Source organism: Oratosquilla oratoria, chromosome 24, assembly GCF_046742065.1.
Source record: "Oratosquilla oratoria isolate Oo_2021 chromosome 24, ASM4674206v1, whole genome shotgun sequence".
NCBI classification, from domain to species: domain Eukaryota; kingdom Metazoa; phylum Arthropoda; class Malacostraca; order Stomatopoda; family Squillidae; genus Oratosquilla; species Oratosquilla oratoria.
This window is the reverse complement of record NC_134800.1, coordinates 47268466-47291844: the sequence shown is the minus strand read 5'-3', so window position 1 is coordinate 47291844 and position 23379 is coordinate 47268466. Positions and strand designations below refer to the sequence as shown.

Sequence of the window (23379 nt, the reverse complement as noted above, 5' to 3'; positions counted from 1 at the left end):
ATCGCAGTCACGGCCGTTTGGACGCTTTCGGGATTATCTGAGACAGCCACGGATACATCCTGCCTTCTCGCGCTGCAGGAATCCCCCCAAAATTTCCCTCGCACGTCCCTCGTGGTCCTTCTCGCGCGGAGGGACCCTCCAGCCCTCGGCAACGGTCCCATTGTCCTTGCGAGGCCGTCGAGGTGGGGGTGGAGGGGGGAGGGGGTTGCTGCGTTAAAGAGAGGTTTCGAGGGTCCAACCGTCCGGCTCGGGGTCGTCTGCCGAGATAACCTGGGTCTTATCGTTTATTCATTTATTATTATATGTTAATTATTATTTATTTATTTATTATTTATAATTTCTTACCAATTATTGCTATTTTTTCTGTTTGTTTATTACTTATCATAATCTGTCGTTTATTTAATTTATTTACTTCTCCCCCCACCATGCTCTTCCTTTATTTTGAAAGGTGTCGGGCACCGGGTGTCCCAATAACTAGAGACGTCTGGCGATAGTTAGCAAAAGTAAACAAACAAAATGAATTTATAGAATATCCGTCTTACTGATACAGCTTCAACCATGTCCCTCGGGACGAAGCCGCGACGGGACAGTCCAGTAGAAGCACTGTCTCTTCCCGTCCCGTCCCTTCCCGTCCCGTCCCGTCCTCTCGACCTGCTGAAGATGAAATGGTCTGCTATTCGTTCTTTCCGGTGAACTAAGGATATTTGTGTCGTATAATTCAGAGTACCATAAAACTATGCTGAAAATAATGTTATAAATACAGTTCTTTTATTTTTAAAATTTGAGTATGGAGTAAACAAGTAATGGAATATAGCAATATTGACAGTAAAAGAATAAGACCCGTACATTTTCCTTATATGAGTGTTGAATCAATTAAACAGATTTTGACATTTATGTTTAATATCCCTATTGCAGAAAGGATAAGGGGAAGTATTTTATATTTTGTTTATTCTAACGCAAAATTCGTTGATTACGGTACAATATTCAGATCTATTTTGACTTTTTTATCGTCATTATTTTGTCAGTCTACACATTTCAAGTTTTTTTTTTTATGATCACGCCTGCATATATCTCAAATCTGCATTAACGAAACAACACTCCACATCCCGTGTAAACCCCCTCTGGCAACTCCAGATATGCAAATGATGAACTAATTTCTTTTATTGTTTAGTATTTTCAGGCTTCATTATATAAATATAATATTTTAGAATATTATACAATAATTAAATATGCTATACAATTTGTAAAAAGGAGAAAATATTAAATTAAACAATTATAGAAATGTCAAGAATAAAAATCTAACGCAGGATATCTTGTAAAAAAAAAATCAGTTCATGCTTATGACGAATGCTCTTTCTTTAGTTTGTTTAGCAGTGCTGTATGATTTATGAAAATAAATGTGTCTTGGATTGTGTGGATGATAAACCCCGACGTCTGCTTTTTCTCCAGTACGCTCACACCAAAGATACATAACATGAATCCACATTTGAAGTGCAATATTAGAACGGCAAAACAAAAAATCCTATACTAATTGACTTGATCGATTTGTTCTTGAAGCTGTAGTAGTATTTGGTTCGGAACAACGGCCGGACAAATGAAAAACAAAATATCTAATCTCTTTCTTTTGGTAATTAGCCACAAGGTGCGACTCTAGAAGGGTCACATGAGAAATGTAGATGAAGCTCGGACTAAGGCCACAGCTTAGCGGAGCTTATGGTTGTAGCTGGACGTGGAGCCTAACGTCAGCGAGGCGGTAGCAGATGATGACGGCGAGGCTCGACGGGACGGCTAGATGATTGGACGAGGAGATGTTGAGTGCGCTGGTCGGTACTGTTCTGGAATTCTGGAATTCAAGAAAAGACCACCTCGCTTGCGCGGGATCGGGTTTTGTGGGAGGGGAAGAACGTCTGTTAGAAAATGAAAAGATAGTAGTGTATAAAAGAGGGCTATTGCCACCGGGCGAATCGCGAGCAATTAGGGGCTAGATTGTTGTCATGGCATAGGAGGCTGGCGGGAACGTGAGGAGCTTTCCAAGTTCCTGATTGGCTGACCGCTGGCTGGTCGGGACGTCCTTGCGAACTACGCACTACGGGAACTTGGAAAGGCTAGCTCCGAAGATTTCTTTGTTCAGTGTGTGACGGGTCGTAGGGTGCGTCACGTCACTACACAGCAATCTTTTCGTTGGCATTTCTAGATAAAACCATCCTTCGATCTGCAATAGTTTGTCCAGTTCATCCAGGTAGCGCAACTATCACACTTCGCTCTTTAAATTCTTCTTCTGTTGCATCCATTTTATAATTTTAGAGGAATCATCACTCAAAAGCTCGAGAACTACGTGTTGAAAAGGATTGCGTGCTATGGTTGAATAAGAATTATTCTTGGTTATCAACTTTTATAACCGAAGAATCGTAGACCCAGGATGACCCACATGCAGAATTGTCACCCTAGGATAGCCCACACGAAGAATTGTCACCCTGTCGAAGTCTGGATTGACTATTATTCATGTGATCCTTATCTTCAGTTTAACTGATACCTTATTGATGTATTTATTTCTTAATATGAATATTTTATGTATAGAACATTATGTGAGTAATCTATCAATTTCTGTCCATTTGGAAGTGGGTAAAAACAACTTCGCCAACCCTGTAGTAAATGAATGGTTTAATAGATAAAAATAATGAATAAAACAGTGCAATGTAGTACAGTTCGAAGTTTTAAGATCCATTTAGATAAACGTCTAAGCAAAATGCTGTAATGCCTGTTATTTATTGATTTATTCTATATATCTATAATTAGCTATTGTTGTTTATCTATCTATTATTATTGTTGTTTATCTGATTATTTTATTATCTATTTATTAATTCAATTATCTATTATGAATTTTTATTATTTATCCGTTTGTTGATTATTATTTAATATTTAGGTTTGTTTATTATTTATCATTAATTTTTTTCAGCATCCGACCTAGTTATGGACCAAAAGATCTGTCGGCATGCTCTTCCTTTGTAAATTTATCGTACATTTTACTTTTTGCAATACTTTGTAAAGTTTGTTAGTCGCTAAATATCAGTAGTTATTTTGTAATCTTTTGACACATGATTTGAAATAAATATAAGATATTGGATAAATACATTGATCGCATTAAGGTGTTCAACTGCTCCTATGTAATTTCCGTTGTCAGCGACAGCTTATAAAACGGTAAAATAACAAAAAAAAATGTTGTTTTCAACATATCGTCTGATATTAGCGACATCTATGAAGCAGACATCTGAGTTGTGTTTGCGTACACGCCGCAACACGCCACAAGGGAGGTTTCCTGTCTCGAGATCGTTATTGTGGATATGTGACGTCATTTGTTCTTAGGCAATCGCGGCAGTCCTGTTGGCCGCGGACGGAAAACAGCTGACAAAGAATAGGGAACCTATTGTACCGGGGAAAACTAGTGGCTACGTCGACAAATAGCACTGTGACATTCCCATTGGATGATACTTTGAAAGATAGAAAAGGTAAGGTCTTGGAGTGGAACAGATGTGAACTTATGTCATATGAAATTCATATTATTATAAATAGAGTAAAAATCAACAAAAACACAACCGAGGGAATATATTATATGAACATATGCTTTTACTGTGACGTAGTGGAATCACTGCCAAAGTATATAAGTATTTTTTTGGCAAAGAATCAATATACATGAAGTGTAGATAATGACAAGAACACATAGTTCGAAATAACAATTACAATTGCCGAGGATAACACAAAAAAGCAGTTTCAAGCAGAATTATGAATATTAGATTTTTTAGACTGTCAATCTGCCACGGATCCCAGTAACTTCATCACATAACCAATCCACCTCTAGAACCCAGGCAGAGCCTGTACCCCCAAAAATCAAACGTCTTCACCCCCCAACCTATTCGGCCTCTCACGATAGTGTTTTTTGTTGCTGGCTTGGACTTGGTTGATTACTTGACCTTGTAAAAGAAATCTGTAAAATTCCAGAGTCCCACAAGCACAAAAATTCAACATACATTTGCACATACATACATATATCAAAGGTTTTTCCCCCCATGCAAGGGAGATAGCTAAAAAACAAAGGCATAAAAACCACTCCCACCCATTCCATCCCTAATACACTCCACCCCCATCCAAGGAATTGGTCATGTTAGTTTCATTGTTCAGAGAATAGAAAAATAACGGCAATTGTAATTGTGTGGCAGTTCTATCCTGTTGGACACCATGTCATATCCCAGTTGTGACAACAGCTTTTACTTATTTTTAAATGGTTAGAGGTATGGCAGCTGTACTCCGAATTTTCATGGCTAGGAGTACTGCACACTTCTGTGCATGATTGAACTGAGTTCCACTTCCACAGCTTCACCCACCTTAAATTAGAAATTTAAAGTGGCTGAAGCTGATGAGCTGCTCCAGGTGAAAATTGAAGTTAATTCCAAATGTATTAATGTTTGAAGAGTTCCAGAATGCAGCTCAAACTTATGAGCTGTATGGTAGGTTAGGTTAAGTTAATAAGTAAGTCAGGTTTGCTTAGGTGAGGTTAATGACTGATAATAATAGCGGACACAGCACAATTGATACAATGCTGTGTTCACTAATACGACCGGCAATGACATAAGTGGTGACGTTGCATTTGCTGCATTGGGTTTGACCCAGGGCAGTTGATGGATGTAGGGATGACCCATCCTCTATGAGGAGCTGAGGTGGGAGGGCTGGAAAGGGTGGTGGAGGGGAGTGAAATGGGTGGGAATAGGTATGTACCTCTGACTTAGCTACTTCCCTTATAAGGGGGGAGGGGAACTCTGGGACTCTTGGTATATAAGTAGATAAGAATACAGAAATATGAGAAAATATATATCCAAACCAAAAGGGGTAGGAGCTCAAGCACCCCAAACCATCCTCTCATGTGAAACAGCATGTAGAGATATTGGTATATATATATTTTAATGTAATATACTTAATTTAAGTTCTCTGAAACTATCAGTTGTTAGAGAAGGTTAGATAATTTTATGGAAGGGGATGATGGTAATGGACATGGAAATGGCCTTATGGTCTCTTGCAGTCTCCTTCATTCTCATGTTCTTATGTATATTCTTATGTTTTTTGACAGACTAGGCCATGGAACTTGTATGTGCAGTACAGCAATATGCTTGGGGTGTGCATGGCATGGCAAGCAGTGTAGCACAGTTAGCCAAGGGGGGTCAGCCAACTCTATCTGTTGCAGATGATAAACCATATGCAGAACTATGGATGGGCACTCACCCTAGTGGTCCATCCTTTATCAAAGGTAAAGAGATATTTTTTAAGCTTGAAACATATATGTTCATAATTTATGCAGTTTCTCTCTCTCTCTCTCTCTCTCTTTCTTTCTCTCTCTCTCTCACTCTATCTTCGCTCTCTCTCTCTCCTCTCTCTCTCTCCTCTCTCTCTCTCCTCTCTCTCTACTCTCTCTCTCTCTCTCCTCTCTCTCTCTCTCTCTCTCTCTCTCTCTCTCTCTCTCTCTCTCTATATATATATATCTCTATATATATATATATATATATATATATATATAAATATATACACACATATACCAAGGGATTTATCCCTCTTACAAGGGAGGTAGCCAAAGTCAAAAGGCATAATTCCACTCCCACCCATTTCATCCCTACCAATTCCACTCCCATGCACCACCCCTCCCTCCCTCTTATCTTGCTTCCTCCTGGATGATGGGTCATCCCAGCATGTTGCTCATTGACTGAGTCAGAAACAACACAGCAAGGCCACTTTATTTAATTGTCAGCCTTCCCTCTCCATTCCCTTGTGCAGAAAAAGAGAAGACGAGGAGAAATCTCTTTGGGCTGCGTCAAAACATCTTTCATACATTTTTTAATTTAACTTCAAGGAAATTATGTCTGAAGTAGATTAAGGTTACTGTATTTACCCAATGGTTGTGTATGGATAATATTTTGATACAGCCCCAAAGGATTTCTCCCTGTCTTCTTTTTTCCACATGAGAGTATAAAGAGAGGGTCACCGTGTAAATGATGTGGCCCAACTGTGGATGTGCTATGTCTTGCTGCATTGCCTCTGACCCAGGCAGTGGGCAGGATGCAGGGATGACCCTTCATCCATGAGGAGCTGAGATGAAAGGGAGATGATAGATGGTGGATGGGAGTGGAATGGGTGGGAGTGGGTGTGTGCCTTGGTTGGCTTACCTTGTAAGGGGGAAGAGGCCCATGATCTATTGATACGTAAATAGGTAATTACTCAAGCAGAGACTTCACTACAGTGAAACACTTTTATTGATGGACTGGCACAATGGGATACTGGGAAATTTCCTGGTGTGCCCCAAAGTGATGGGCCATCTCTTGAAAAATAACTAAAACTATATATATATATATATATATATATATATATATATACAGGGTGCATACTATAATTGTTTCATTTTTAGGGTCACACAAAAAGTCAATTTAGGTGAAAATGCATTTATTGCAAAAAAGAAAACTCTTTGTATCAGGAAGCTTTTGGTGCGCGTCCCATACAAAATAGTCCATAGGGTTGAGGTCAGGTGAGTTAGGGGTAACGAAGTCAAAGAAATCGTCGAAGAGCCATTTCTGAGATTTTCTAGAAGTGTGACATGGTGTAGAGTCCTGTTGCCACATGTAGGGTCTACCAGCAGCTTCTTCCTCAATCCATGGCTTCACATGGGTCTGTAGGACATCGATGTACACTTTGGTGCTCACCCTGAGCCCCTGGGGAAAGAAGAACAGGGGCATGACTTGGCCCAAACACCATGACAGTTGCAGGGAACTTGGTTTTCATAACTCTTGGCACATCCTTGGGACAGAATGCCAACCACTTGTTGTTCTGAGAGTTGTGGGTCTGGTCCTGGCAGAAGTTCTTTTCATCTGAAAAGAACCAGAGCTTGTTGTTCTCCAGAGGGTGCTTCAGTTTGTTGAGCATCTTCTTGCTCTTCTTAAAGCAGTTCTCCTGCATCTTTACAGAGAAGAGTTGACCTTTATGCATCTTGTATGCCTTGTATCTGATGTCTTCATGCAAACACTTCCTTACAGTGTTCTCAGGCACTTGCAGCTCTCTGGCAATGAACCTCGTGGACCAGCTGGGGTCTTCATTAACCATGGCTAGAAATTGTGACAAATTTGGCATCCCAGATGGTGTCCAATCGTTGAGTATTGTTTCTTCTTGGCAACAGCTTCATAATCATAGTCAGAAGAAATTAGCTCCCTCCTGACAGTCCTTATGAACTGTTCAGTCACTTTTAGCAGTTCTGAGATCTGCTTCTGCTGTGTCCGGCAGAGATTAACATAAGTACCGCATGCCTTTTCCATAGATGAGGAAATGTAAAGCTCTCTAGGGACACAAGGTGTTGCTGGGATAAAGTCTTGATATACGTATACTTATTGGTTGCTTTTGTTTTGAGTGGTGTGGATACCTGCGTCTTTCCACACTGTGTTCCTGAAACAACAAAACGATTACCGTACACACCCTGTATATATATTGCGTAGATTCTGAGAAGATTTAAATGAGGCTTCTTTGATGCCATAATTTCTTCAGTAGATGATAGATATCCTCAATTCCTTGTTTAATGAAACAAATTTTATATATTTTAAGGATATTTTTAAAGGCTTTGTTATGGTTTATGAGATACTAAGCACATTATAGGAAATGTTCCTTTAGTGAGTTGGACAAATTTCGGCTATCGTAATCATAGGCTGATTTGGGGGCAGGCCATTGGGGCAACCCCCCCACCCCCAATAGGTTTATTGGTGCCCCCTTAGTTTTTTCATTTGTTTTTGCAGCCCTGATTCCCTTCAGTTGCAAATGCTGAGGTGCCAAGATAAGAGGGAGGGTAGAGGCTGGAGGGGAGTGGAGTGTATTTAGGGATGGAATGGGTGGGAAATGGATTTTTATGCCTTTTTTTTTTGGCTACCTCCCTTGTAAGGGGGAAAAAGCCTTTGGTATATGTATGTTGAGAGTGTTCAGTACCAGACCAGAATTACATTAACCCATAATACATATTCTTTTACAGCCCAGTCGTATAAGTTAAGAAACATTTCCTGTTTCTTGTTTCTCATTTGTTCATGAATTCCTTCCAATGTGCTTGAGAAGGTTTCCTCGTTTTTTCCCAAAAATTGTATCTAGCTTGTGTGCATGATTCATTTCTTAGCTCTGTATTTTCACTTGCCAACTGAAATTTGAATACATACTACATGCATATACTGATGGCTTTTCCCCCCTTACAAGGGAGGTAGCCAAAAGTAAAGGCATGATACAAAGGTGAATACATTATACTTGTGTCAAATTCCAATTTTTTGGACAATTTTGAAAGTCAAAATTTTGGGATCAGCTAGTACATGAATTCTAGTTTTGAGAGCCTGAAATTTAAGCCACATAGAATTCATAGTACCATATTGGTAGGAGAAGACCAACTGATCTTAGTGAATAAAGATAAAAACACCATGAATTGCAATAATATCACCAACTGTGTACATCAAAATACACATACATATACCAAAGGCTTCTTCACCCTTACACGGGAGGTAGCCAAAAAGAAAAAGGCATATAAACCACTCCCATCCATTCCATCCCCTACATACTCCACTCCCCTCCATCCTCCTCCCTCCCTCACATCTTGGTACCTCCTGGATAACGGGTCATCCCTACATCCTGTCCTCTGCCCTGGGTCAGAAGCAGTGTCACAAGACACAGCACATCCACAGCAAGGCTGCTTCATTAATTTGGGGACCCCCCCCTCTCCGTCCTCTCATGCAGAAAAGGAGAAGACGGGGAGAAATCCCTTCGGGCTGCGTCAATTTATTTCTCATACATACTCCCTCACCCCTCATCCCCCACCCCTTCATGCATCACAGCATCATACATACACAACCCTTTTCCACCCCTATCTTCTGTCCTCTCCCGTCCTTCCTTAACAGACATTTCCCTCTTTCGTAATACCCCTTTTACCCTATCCATCCATCTCATCCTAGGACACCCCCTCATATTCACTACTTCCACCTCTGCTTTCCACACTTCTTTTACTAATTTTTCTTCACTCATTCTTTCCATGTGTCCAAACCATCCTAATGCTCTTTCATCAACCCAGTCTCCCAACTCCCTTTCCACCCGTTCCCCTCCTCACCTCCTCATTTCTCACTCTATCTAGCCTAGTAACCCCTATCATACTTCTCAGACATTTCATCTCGAACCTATATAAACTCTTCATCTCTTCCTCTCTTATGTTCCATGTTTCTGCCCCATACAGTGCTGTTGGCACAGTCAGTCCTTCATACAATCTCCTCTTAGCATCCATTCCCAAATGTCTATTTCTCATTATATTTTCAATCCCCCAAGGCATTTACTTGCTTTTCTCAATCTACATTCTACCTCACACACCTTCCCAAATTCTGTCACTAATTTCCTTAATCCCTCCTCTGATCCTGCTAAAAGAGGGTTTTTTTTTTCTTTCTTTCTTTGGCTACTTCCCTTTTAAGGGTGAAAAAGCCCTTGGTATATGTATGTATATTTTATTCCTTTTCTTGTGGAAAAATTGACAATGTTTTCTAGATTGCATGCTGTCTAGGTGCTTTGTAAATTACTGAATTTTGACTGAGGCAGTGATATGTGCACACATTAAAAAATGCACATGTACCAGTCTTAATTATACTTTGTAAATTATTTGGGAATGGATGCGAAGAGGAGACTGTATGAAGGAGTGATTGTGCCAACAGCATTGTATGGGGCAGAAACGTGGAACATAAGAGAAGAAGAGAGAAGGAGTTTGAATGTGTTTGAGATGAGGTGTCTGAGAAGTATGGTGGGGGTTACTAGGCTAGATAGAGTGAGAAATGAGGAGGTGAGGAGGAGAACAGGGGTGAAAAAGGATTTGGGAGATAGGGTTGATGAAAGAATATTAGGATGGTTTGGACACATGGAAAGAATGAGTGAAGAAAGACTAGTAAAAGAGGTATGGAAGGCGGATGTGGAGGGAGTGAACATGAGGGGACGTCCTAGGATGAGGTGGATGGATGGGGTGAAGGGGGCTTTGGGGAAGAGGGGAATGTCTGTTGAGGAAGGAAGGGAGAGGACGGAAGACAGAGGTGAGTGGAGAATGGTTGTATATGGATGATGTTGTGACTGCATGAGGAGGAATGGGCGGGGGGGGGGGGGTGGGGTAGTATGTGTGAGTAAATTTTGACGCAGCCCGAAGGGATTTCTCCCCGTCCTCTCCTTATATGCAAAGGGGGACGGAGAGGGGGGGTCGCCGATTAAATGAAGCGGCCTTGCTGTGGATGTACTGTGTCTTGCGACACTGCTTTGTAAATTACTCTGATTGGTTTTCCTATGGGCTTTTATATTTTATTACAAGGTTGCAGAGATTTTCTAGTATTTGTATTATGCAAGCATTAACATGCTTGCATAATACATTTTAGTTACGTTCTGAACGGCCGAACGTAAGTTGAAAATGAACGAAAGTTGTTACTGTACTATACATCCATAAATTTTACTACCGTATCTTATAAAACACCCCTAAATCATTAATTATACACATAACATTGTAAAATTATAACATTAATTTCAAATAAATTAAATTCAAGCAACATAAATTGAGATGGTGGAGGAGGAGGCAAGGCACGTTCAGTCTGTCGTTTGTGCCATGTAAACAATGGATGCAGCGTCATGCGTAAGTATCGTTTGAACTACGGAGAGTGCGCTACACTAAAGAATTCACTCAATTTTTTTTTTTTTTTTTTTTTACAATTATTTTTTTACAGTCTGTTCAAACGTAAAATCGAAAAAACGAATAAACGTAAGTAGAGGAGCATCTGTACAACAATATTGAGTAGATGTAAAATTTTATTTGCCTAAAACCTTTACTTTTATTTGATTCCTTTCACCACATTTTAGGATTACGTGGGCCCTTTTGATTGGGCCTTTTTACAAGTTTACCAGGTAGAGATCTTAGACTTAGTACGTCACTGCACACTTATTAGACGTTATGGCTATTGCCTGGTTATTTTATTCAACTGATGGGAGGACCTTGGTTTTAGGAAGTTAGGCTATCACTTGGTATGATGGCGCACTTCTGGCTTTGCTCTGGCTACCACCATATGGTTCACTTCTGACTCGGGCATCATTGTTGTTGTTGTAGAAGAGCTTGGATTGCAATTGTACTAAAGTATTCTTATGCCAAAGGAATACGTATTAGGGTTGTGGATATATCTTGGAATTTTGCAGGAACCAAGGAAACGCTGGCAGATTTCATCAAGGGTCATCCAGAAGTTCTTGGCAGTACAATCACAAAACAATTTGACCAGCAGCTGCCTTTCCTCTTCAAAGTCTTAAGTGTCAACCAGGCTTTGTCCATTCAAGCTCATCCCAATAAGGTAGGCCCATAAATTGGTTATTATAGTGTGAATTTCTAGAGTTGCCTCATACTATGTGTATAATCTATCCTGTCGTGTTTGTATATATATATATTGGAACCCATCCATCTTTAAGATTCCAACACCCTTATCTCCATCTTAACCCCTTCCATACGGTGCCGCACACGTAGGCGTCATGGGGAGCGAGTGTATTCGCGAGGCTGCCATATCGGCGTCTTGATTATATTTATTGTAGTCGCCCCTCCATAATGACATTCTTTCTAATTCTTTTGTAATCGCATTTTCTATGGTTATCAAAATTCACGGGTGAAGAGAGAACGATCGATATAAGCGGTGACTATATTTTATGATGCGAGTATTATTACGACACGTCGTACGGCTGGCACCGAGATCTAAGTCCATGACGCCTACGTGTGCGGCACCGTATGGAAGGGGTTAAGGTGTAGTCCTGAGGGATTAGCAACTTGTCTGTAAACCAAACTCAAGATTTCTATTATCTGTGAATATTTTTCCTTCACTTTTTCATTCAAGAACTAATGGGCAGTAAGTGCTTCCCTCCTCTTCCTCCTCCTGCTCCATTGCCTCCTTCCCCTCCCTCCCCCAGTGATCATTCATCCTTGAGATACATAGATGTTAGGGGAGGTTGTCTGAATTATATCTGCATATGATGTGGGTGTGTGCTTTGATTAAGCTACTCACCTGATAAGGGGGGGAAAGGGCCTTTGGTATATATATATAATATCACAGTTGATTATCTTTCTAGAGTCATGCAGAAGAGCTTCACCATGAAAGACCTGATGTGTACAAGGACCCAAACCACAAACCAGAGATGACCATTGCACTCACTCCCTTCCAAGCCCTATGTGGGTTCCGGCCCGCAGAAGAAATTATAAAGTTCCTTGGAGGTTTGAGGCTGTTGGCAATGCATTGGTAATAGGTTGGTGGTGATGATGAGTGTTAATTGAAGAAAATAAAGGAGTCAAAATACTTAAGAAACTAATCTCAATAACACAACTTTTCTTTCTTCAGAAGTACCTGAATTGAGAAGAGTGGTTGGAGAAGAGAATGCAACCAATTTTTGCAATAAAAGCTGTGAGCAGTCCTTAAGAGCTTGTTTTGCTTCCATGATGAGAGCAAGCAAAGAAACTATTTCAGCAGCTCTTGTAGATGCTGTGACAAGATTTACTCAAATGGGTGGGTGTATATGTATGTGTGTGTATATATATATATTATTATTATTATTATTATTATTATTATTATTATTATTATTAAAGAGGTGGACGTAGTGAATTTGCAGGGAAGACAGAATGGAATGGATGGGTGAAAGGGGCCTTGGGTTCAAGGTGCATCTCTGTTGAGCAAGAAAGAGAAAGAGATAATTGTGAATGGTTGGGAATGGATGATAAATTGGTGCAGCCAAAAGAGATTTCTTCTTGTCTTTGTACATTCATGAGTGGATGAGGATGAAGGGTTGTCATGTAATGAAGTGGTAGGGACAAACCACCTTTGGCTGTTAGGTTCTGCAATGGAGGTGTTGTGTCTTGCTGCATTGTTTCTGACCTTGTATAAGGAGGAAAGTACATTTTTATATGTGTATGTATTAGAAAGGATACATGCTAGATACAAACATGGCAATGGTTAAGATAACTCGGGGTAATGACATATTGTTTCTATTTGCAGGGCAAAGTCGTCAAGAACTATTTGATCTTTTCCTGACACTGCACTCCAAATACCCTGGAGATGTTGGATGTTTTTCCATCTTTCTGCTCAACTATATTGTTCTACAGCCAGGGGAATCTATGTTCTTGGGGCCAAATATCATCCATGCATACTTATTGGGAGGTAAGATTGAATATTGATTTTAAAATTTCAGTGAGCATGTGAACCCTTTCTTAAAAGTATATCAAGTACAGCTTGATCTGGCTAATACCAATTTTATTCAATTTAATGGTCTAGACTTTGAAAAATAAAAAATGTATTATTTTCAGACTGTATTGAGTGCATGGCTTGCTCAGACAATGTGGTTCGGGCAGGTTTGACCCCAAAATACCAAGATGTGGACACCTTAGTGTCAATGTTGCAATATGATATGGCCCCTGCTGAATCGAGAAAGTTCAAGGGTTCATCCAAGGATGCTTGTACAACACTGTATAACCCACCAGTGCCAGATTTTGCAGTGGAGATGATTGAGGTGAGGGTAATTATTTATTTATTTATTTATTTTTTTATTATTATTTTTTTTTTCTAACTCTCTCTTTCTTTCTTTCTTTCTTTTTCCTCGAGTGACTTGTGGGCCAAATCCAGTTATCTTGGAGCCATGGGTCTCCTGCAAGAGAACTAGGGAAACATTTGGATTGATTGATCGTATTTTCAATATGTGTTTGGATGGGGCGAGATGGAAGGTAAATACAATCATCCCTGGGTACCTATTTCTTGTTTACCTCCAACCCCCATGTGTATAGGCTAAATTTTTTTTAAAAATCTGCTCTTCTCCCATAAGGTGAAAGTTCATGATTTGAAATGGAAACCTGAACAAGAAGAGCTACCAGCTTGGCTCAGAAAGCAGTTATCGTGTCTTTCAGGATATATCTCGTCCATTCTAGTTTAAGCATTAGTTATTTATGATGTGTATCAAAGGCTTTTTCTAGATCTAGATACAAGCAAACTACCCAGCCTTCTCTTGTAGGACATTGACCACCCATGAGTAAAACTTAAGATTTAATAAACTTCCATTTCTGAAAATTAATTGGTTATCCACCAAGATGGCCATCTTCTCTAGATATTTAGCTCATATGTCTTTCACAATTTAACTCATGCTGTTCTTGGACACTGGTATGTAATTCAGAGATTTCTCCCTCCTCCTCTATGAATTGGCCTCTGCCAGTCCTGGGGCAGTATCCCTTCTACACAAGAGAATAGAAAACAAGACCCCACATGAATAGCTTCTTTCTAGTGTATTACACCTAGGTAACTATAAACTATACACTTTGGCTAGGTATGCTAATGCTTGAATATTAAAAGAGATTCCCGTGGCAATCTAGTTTCTTAAAGATTATGGTGATAATGATAATTGTTACCTCAGGTAACCTGGCAGTAGTCCTTGGGGCCTCCTACAGATCTCTTAAGAAACTTTGGATTGTTTTCAATCTTGTATTAGTGTGGGACTGTTTTTTGTCAACAGCTGAAAGTGTTAGGGGAAGGGGAGCAGGCACCACTTGTCAGTTTCCCTTGTGTGAAAAGTGTAAGAAATACAGTTCAAGCTGAGAGAAAGAAAAATCATGGGCCCAGTCCAAGAACTGAATACCAGTCCATTAGTGCTGTGCTTCTTTTTGTACATATTTATACCAAAGGCTTTTTCCCCCTTACAAAGGAGGTAGACAAAAAACAGACATAAAAACCACTTTTCTTCTTCTTTTCTTCTCTTCTTCTTCCTCTTCTTCTTCTTCCTCTTCTTCTTCCTCTTCTTCTTCCTCTTCTTCTTCTTCTTCTTCTTCTTCCTCTTCTTCTTCTTCTTCTAATTAAGGGAATTTGCAAGTTTTGTCTTTTGGCTACCTCCCTTGTAAGGGGGAAAAAGCCTTTTTGTATATGTATGTATGCAAGTTTTGAAAATGGACAGCTCCACTGGTATATGTATTTATGTACTTTCATTGGTCCCTTCCTGAAGATTGGTTGTGTGAATCCAGTTTACATGTAAACCAACTTCGACCCAAATAACTTTCCCTGATTTGAGGCGTGGCTATGTTAGTTTTTGGTGGTGTAGAATTTTAGTTAATGGTATTGATTTATAAAACTTGAGTATGAATTACTAAAAAAAAAATGTAATTTTCTTTCCAACAGGTTCCAGAAAGTAAAAATGAATACCAAATAGATGCTGTTGATTCTGCAAGTATTTTGTTAGTAGTCCAAGGTACTGCTGAAGGAGTTGGAGCTCCAAAATCAAGTGGAAGTAGTGATAGTCTTGCACTCCAAAGAGGAACTGTGGTTTTTATCCCTGCAGGACAGTCTCTCAAATTAACAAAGGCAGGTGATGCACTTCTAGCCTTTCGTGCATTATGTATCAACTAAAATTAGTGCGACTAGGTACATCAGGAAGTTACTCATTGTGGTAGTAAATATATTTATGTAGATGCTTGAGTAAACCTTTGGATGCCTTATACAGGATTTGTTCTGACTAATGCTGTTTTAGCTTGTATGGAGCAGGGGATAGTATTCCTATCTCCTATACAGGAGGCCCAGGTTTGATCCTCGTGAAATGTTAGTTCACTTTCATGGCTTCCCAACCCCTCTCTGCAATGGCAGGAATTAGAGGTGCTGTAGGCTAGTGTCTGATTTCAATGCTAACACGTAGTCAGTATAGTTTAGATGATGATACTGGTTTCATACTACACCCACAGCCATTCCAACATTCCCAAAACTGTACATGCACTTCTCAATGTACATATGCATTACAGCCTCTCAAGCCAAAGCCATTGTGGTGAGATGCAAAGAATGTATTATCTCCAGAGGATAGGCCAGTCATGCAACAAACCATTAAGGTTGAACTCGTTTGGTGCTGTTTTGTTGAACTGAGGAACAGACTTACAAAATGGGTTTTTTATCCATCGAGATCCTATTTTGTCTTGAGTCTGTCCCTTATGTGGATAAAAGTGACAATAGACAGAAGAAAATCTCAAAATTATGGTATTGTATTGAAGGCTTGTATCCACATAGTGAACGAATGTAACAGTAAATTGATCAATTTATTTGGTTTAACATCACAAACTCCTCTCTATCAGGAGGCTACGATGGTGCCCCTTACGGAGGACTTTGTAGTGTGGAATTTAATGAACCATGCCTGTAGTTCAACTTGCCCTGAGCAGGGCTTGAATTGTCATCACCATCTTCTCCACAAGTAATGATACCATAACTTGCACAGAGCATAAAGGATTACAGTGTGTTTAGTTTCAGTATGATGCAGACATGACAGAATCTAGACACTGCAGCTATGAGATTTACATAGTATGACAGAAGGGTGCACTGGTGGTGCACTTAGAAATGCGCAGGTTCATATTTTCCTAGTCGTTGGTTTGAGTTCTGCACTTCTCTGTGATTCCCAGCAGTGACCATTACCTGCCCCAACAGTCCAAGCATATAAGGAAACAGTGACAGCTCAAGCTATGTCTACATGTTGCCTGGCATAGGGTCCTTACCACCTACTGGAATGAGTCATGCAGAAATCTCTGATAGGGCCATGCCCTAGATACGGTTCAGGGCACACTTTTGTGTTAACTATTATGGATCATTATGGAAACACTTTTTATTCCTCTAATGAAGGGCAATTTTTTGTGTGGATTAAGCCAGGTAAACTTGTTTAACTATAGTACCCCCCTGTGAAAGAGTTAAACAGCACTGCCATGCAACAAGAAAAAAGTTGAAAAAGTTGTTAAATCTTGCATGAATGACTTGGTAGTTTTTGTATATATTGGAAGGGTATTCCTTATCATAAAAAAGGCACATTGATAATCAATTTGTCAAGAAATGCCAAAGATAAATTAATTAAAAGTATTAAGATTCAATCAGTATTGTGGCCCATGTGGGCAGAACATATGCTTTTTTATTTATATAAAATTTTATATTTTGAAGTCAAAGTCCTTTTAACTTTGGCTACCTCCCTTGTAAGGGGGAAAAAGCACTTGGTATATGTATGTATATTTTGAAGGACACTTTAGTACACATTAAGTCTGACAATATAAGTATTGTGGAAACCTGGTCTTGATTTAGGCATAATTTCCTAGTAGGAAAAAAAAAAATAAAAAGATTCAAGTATTCAATGGTGGTGGAATGGGTGGGGGTGGATGCATGCCTTGGTTGGCTACCTCCCTTTTAAGGGGGAAGAAGCCTATTTGTATGTAGACAGAAAAGAATTAATTCTAGATTGCAAGTAGAGCATTGTGAGATGTTTGTCATTTAGTTTTTTGTTAATGTAATATGGCTTGTAATAAAGGTTGTTTTTTATCAAATGCATTTTATTCTCTATTTTCCACATGATGGGATAAGGAGTGAGGGTCACGGTTAAGTGAAGCTGCCTTGCTGTGGATATACTGTGTCTTGCTTCATTACTTCTGTCCTGGCCACTGAGCAAGAGACAAGGATGATCTTTCATTCACAAGGAGCTAAGATGAGAGGGAAACAATGGGAGGGAGGGAGTATGTGCCTTGACTGGCTACCTCCCTTATAATGGGGATAATTATGACAGTCCCTAAGCTGCCTGGCCGAGCAACACAACATACACTCTATAAAGGATTTGTGGGAAAACCCAGTTTCAGCTGTGGCCTTCCTTGGGGAGACGGGACTGCTCGGACAGACAGTCTAGGGAACGACAACAACAACAACCTGAGGAACACCATGTCTGGAACAGGGTTTTTATCATAAACCCTGTGAGAGTATATGTTGTGTTGTTTATGTGCATAATTTTGTACAGTGCAGTCCTCCATCATGTGTTGAATAGTATGGAGGTGAAGTGTTACATCCCGGACAGATATCCATGTTGCATTCATTCATCCGCTGGATAGTGGTGGCACTGTAGCTTGGCCAGGTGGACTCTGTCCTATTGAGGGACAGAGGATGTAGATGTCTGGGGATCTGGCATGCAGTAAGGGGAAAGAAGCCCTTGGTATATAGATACAGTACTACCTCTCATTAACGGACTAGAAGGGGGTTAACGGTGTCCGTTGATGTGAATAATCCGTTGATTTGGAGTGGTTTTTGGGTGGCATAGTGATTGCACAGCACCAAAAACACTGCAAACACCGCTAATTAACGTCTGTTAATGAGAGGTAGTACTGTATACATGTTTTATTCATTATATTGAGTGAACTTCAAATGTTGACAGAGAATGGGGGTGAATGGGCCCATGGGCACAACTAAGAAACACAAACCTCCCAGTAATACAAGTGACCCAATCTCTGGGCCCAAATCTTGACAGTACTCACTGCAACTCCCCACCTTAAACATTACATAAACGGGATCAGACAGACAATGACTGTAAAACCTAAACTAGGCCTTCATACAGAGTAACCATGACTATAGATGTCAGGCTTTCTCTTCTGCTACACACACTGCTCTTCCAGAACCAACATAATCCTTTTGGCCTTTTGGAGCACTTCACAAAAAAGTGTGTGCAAAAAGTGGATCCCCCAGCAACATCCACCTTACCCTGACATTGCATATACATCAGGTCTACAGCATGTTTGCCATATACATAAATGATATGGATGAGGGAGTGAATTGTTACATGAACTTTTTTGCTGACGATGCCAAATTACTTGAGAGAGTAAGGACAGAAGAAGATTGCAGATCGCTGCGAGATGACCTGGACAAAATATGGGAATGGAGTCGGAGATATGAGATGAACTTCAACACTAAAAATGTAGTATAATGGAATTTGGAAAAAGTAGAGTTTCGGGACAATATAAAATTGGAAACAAAGAAGTAAAAAAAGTCTACTTAGAAAGGGACCTAGGAGTAATAATCTCAAGTGACTTGACACCTGATAAACATGTAAATAAATTATTTGGAGACTTATAACTTAAAATCAATGAAAATGGCCTACATAGATGAGGAGATGGTTAAAAAAATTGTTGTTCCACTGATAAGACTGAAACTAGAATACGATGTAACAATGTGGGCACTTAGTACAAAGAAGTACATAAGAAAATTAGAAAGAATCCAAAGATCAGGGACAAAAATGGCACCTACACTGCCAAATTTGACATATGAACAGATTGGAGAAATTACATTTGTCAACACTAGAACAAAGAAGGGAAAGAAGTGATTTGCTGACCATTTTCAGAATTATGAAAGTGATGGAAATTCTCTATAGAGACTACTCATTAAACTGGGACAGAAGAGAAACAAGAGGACACGAAAAGAAACTAAAGAAAGACAGTTACAGAAGAGACCTGAAAAAAAAAAAAAAAAATAGCTTCCCACATAGTGATCGATGTCTGGAACAAACTGAACAGAGAAACAGTGAATACCAGAACTTTACACGATTTTAAGAATAAACTGGATGTAGAGAGATACGAAAAAGGGGCACTTCGAGCATAGCTCTCATCCCGTAAAATACAACTAGGTAAATAAATACTAGTATCCCAACTGAAAAGCGCACACACCCCAGCTTGCTGGTGCAGTGGTACTGTGCTTGACTGCTAACTTGGTAGTCTGGATTCAAATCCTTACCCAGGGCTGAAAAGCATCACAATACTTTAAGCTGGCACTCCAGCTCTAGTGAGCAAGATGTGTGTGTGTGTGATTCACCACCATGGTCTTGGATCATATGTTGGACATGTGATCAGCAGCTATTATCCTCCCAGATGAGAGCTCAGAGCTCGTGTATGCTGGATCTATGGGTAATGCTGTGACCTAACACACACACCAACTCCCCGCCTAAGATAGTTGGAGTACCGGCTCACATTGATGCTGCATTTCAGCCCTGGATGGGAATTTAACTCTGACCACTGGAGTAGTGGTTGTGAATGCTACCACTGCACTTTTGAACCATGTGTGTATTTACTTAATTGTAGTATACTGGAAAGGAGCAATGCTTGTTGAGTCCTGTCTCCTATTGTCAAATTTTCTAACATGCCTAGACTCAAATTCGTTTACAGTTCTAACTTGATCTATATCCTTGATTTCCAATTATCATATTTAGATTTGAATTTGTGTATTGTTTGAGCTTAGGCTATATCATTTCCTAAGCTATTCCAGGTATTTATGCATCTATATGGAAAACTGTATTTCTTCACATCCTTTAGACATGGGGTCTTAATTTGCTCCCATGACTACTTAACCACTTCCATACGGTGACGCCTACGTAGGCGTCATGAGGAGCAAGTGGGTACGTGATGATGCCGATGTCGGCATCTTGATTATATTTATTGTAGTTATACCTACGTAACCTCCATTCTCTCTAAACTGGCTTCATCATATTTTCTATGGTTATCAAACTTCACAGGTGAAAGAGAACGAACGATTGAGCACTGACTTTATTTTTTATAATGCGATTATTATGACGCAACATCGCACGTCAGGCAGCCAGATGTGCGATGTGCCCCGGAGTGAAGAGGTTAAAGTCCTCTCATCTTTTAATCAGAAGATTTCTTGTCAATGCAATCTGTCCCCTTTAGTGACCTAAACACTGTAATCATGCCACCTATTTCTCTTCGATCTTTCAAAGTTGGCCACCCAGTACTTTTAACCTTTCCTTGTATGGTTTATCTGCCAGGCTAGGAACTAGACTGGTTGCTACCCTTTTGTATTTTCTCAATCTTGCTTATATCCTTTGCTCTGTGTGGGAACCATATTACTGATGCATGTTCCAGTCTTGGACAGATCAGGGTTGTGATGAGTTTTCTCATATCTTCATCCGTATTGTAAAATACCACTCTAATCTTCTGCAGTAGTCCATATGTCTCTCCCACAATCCTGCTGATATGTCTGTCAGGTGACAGGTTGTCTTTTATCAAGACTCCCAATTCCTTCTCCCCCTTTGCTTTTGTAATGGGTTCACCTCCAAAGGAGTAGTTTAAGGATTGCCTTTTGCCACTACTGTCCATTTCCAGTACTTTGCATATTTTGGTATTGAAATTTATTTCCCATTCTTGCCTCCGTGCAAAAAGTGTCTAGATCTTTTTGCAGTAGGCTACCATCCCCCTCTGTGTGTGTGTGTATTTACTTAATTATTATAGACAGGAAAAGAGCAACTCTTGTTGAGTCCTGTTACCTATTGTCTAATTTTCTAACATACCTAAGCACAAATTCATATACGGTTCCAACTTAATCTATATCTTTGGTTTCCAATTATCATATTCAGATTTGAACTCTTGTATTGTTTGAGCTTGGGTTATATCACCTTCTAAGCTATTCCACACATTTATACCTCTATATGGAAATCTATATTTCTTCACATCCTTTCAACTTGTGGTCTTTCTTAATTTACTTCCTCGTTATACGGTACATATGCGTTCCTGAAAACCTTAACGCAAATTGAAATTACCATATACCGAACCCATTATAACATGTAATAATAGGATATAGCAGACGTACCTTCTCCCTGCTCTTTCCTCTTCAAAATATCTAGTGTATACTGTATCTGTGAATTTTTCTTACCGGGAATAGAATCGAGGGTAGTAATTACCAAATACTGTAACTGTGAATTTACCGGATAAAGAATTACTGTATAAGGAGGACTCACTGTATAGTCATTCCTAGCTTGTTTGTAAGCTTCTTTTGTTTTATTGCTTCTTTTCTTTCTCCATATTCCCTAACCTACATCCCGTGGCCTTTTTTCGCAATCTTGCTTTGTTAAACCAATCCTATTTTTGCTTTTTCCCTTGTCTAGTCTGTGGCACGTGTTTGTTCATTCATAGGTTGTAAATGTCAAGAAAGATTTCCAATTTCCTCCTTATTTTTCTGTGGTATTCATGAATTCCTCCCAGTTTGTTTCTTCAAAGAATTTTCTCAACCTTAAGTAATCTGCTTTCCCAAAATTGAGTCTCCCATGCCTGTGTGATTCATTCCTTGGCTCTATTTTCTCTTCCTCCAGCTGAAGTTCAGTTGTAACATAGTCACTTTTACCTATTGGGCAAAGGAGCTGATGATGTCTGGCTGTTTTGTTAGTAACAGAGCTAGTCTTGTGGGAGTGTCATTTCTTACCCGGGTCATGTCTTTTACCCACTGGGTCATTGTGTTCTCCATTGCTATACTCAATAGTGTATTTCTCCAAGAATCTGCTTTGTGTGTATGTGTGTGAACTGAGCCATACATGAGCTCCAATCTCTCATACTGGAGAGTAGTTGTCGTCAATCATGAGTCCCACATGCAATCCAAGACTGCAGTAAATAACACATGCTCACCCATACATGAATAATTTATGCTGAAGATTTTACAGGCACTATTTTGAAATAGGCAGATAGGGCTGATGAAAGATTATTTGGATGGTATGGGCACACCAAAAGAATGAATGAAGAAAAATTAACAAAAGAGGTGTAGGGAAGAAGCCCTTGGTAAATAGATAAATTCTGAAGTATTCTGAGTTAGGTTCATGTATTTGCAATGGTACTTTTATTCATATCACAAAATTTGCTGTTTTTTCACATACCAATGAAATATAACAGGAATTCTTACATATACAGGTAGTCGTCGACTTACGACCGAGTTCGGTTCCGACAGACAGGTCGTAAGTCGATCTGGACGCAAGTCGGTCTATAAATATATATATACAGTATATATTACCCTTTATATAATGTATATATATATATATATATATATATATATATTGTATATTTAGCATACTGAAATAATCTTAGCATCTTTGAACTATGTTGTATAGTATTTTTAACCTTTTTATAATTTCATCTGATTTTCTTTGGGAAACGTAGCCTAGGCCTAAGCATATTGAATAAAATCCTATCATCTTTGACCTATGATATTTAATACTGTATTTGTTAACCTTTGTATTATTTTACCATTAGACTTTCTTTAGGAAACCTATGCATACTGAATAAAATCTTATTATCTTTGAGCTACGTTGTTTAGTATTCATTAACTTTTTATCATTTTCGTTAGGAAACGTATCCTAGGCCTACGCATACTGAATAAAGTCCTGTCATCTTTGACCTACAAATCCTTTTTTGTTGGTTACATTAAAATCATTGTAAAGCAAAATTAGAAAAAAAAAAAAATTTCGAAACACATTCTTTTCGTACTGTACCGAAAATATTGTTATCGACAACAGACTAGGCATAAACAAAGTTTACTGTTACATTTTATTAATCGCAAAACATAAACACACAAAATGCTGTACCGAACATTTTGTCATCGACAACAGACTAGGCATAAAAATATACTGTTACATTTTATTAATTGCAAAACATAAAAATACAAAATGTAAGGCAAAATTAGGATTTTTTTTATTTCAACAAAACACATTCTTTTCGTT

The 23379-nt window shown here is 39.2% G+C and overlaps 1 protein-coding gene across 1 annotated transcript; it reads left to right on the top strand.

Annotated features, from left to right (window-relative positions):
- Window positions 1-3347: 3347 nt before the first annotated feature.
- On the top strand, window positions 3348-17398 carry Mpi (mannose phosphate isomerase). The gene is made up of 8 exons (XM_076208070.1): window positions 3348-3506; window positions 5120-5296; window positions 11251-11399; window positions 12163-12304; window positions 12429-12593; window positions 13080-13241; window positions 13388-13590; window positions 15237-17398. The coding sequence occupies exons 2-8, from the start codon at window positions 5128-5130 to the stop codon at window positions 15462-15464; spliced, it is 1218 nt and encodes a 405-aa protein (XP_076064185.1). The 5' UTR covers window positions 3348-3506; window positions 5120-5127; the 3' UTR covers window positions 15465-17398.
- The last annotated feature ends 5981 nt before the right edge of the window (window positions 17399-23379 follow it).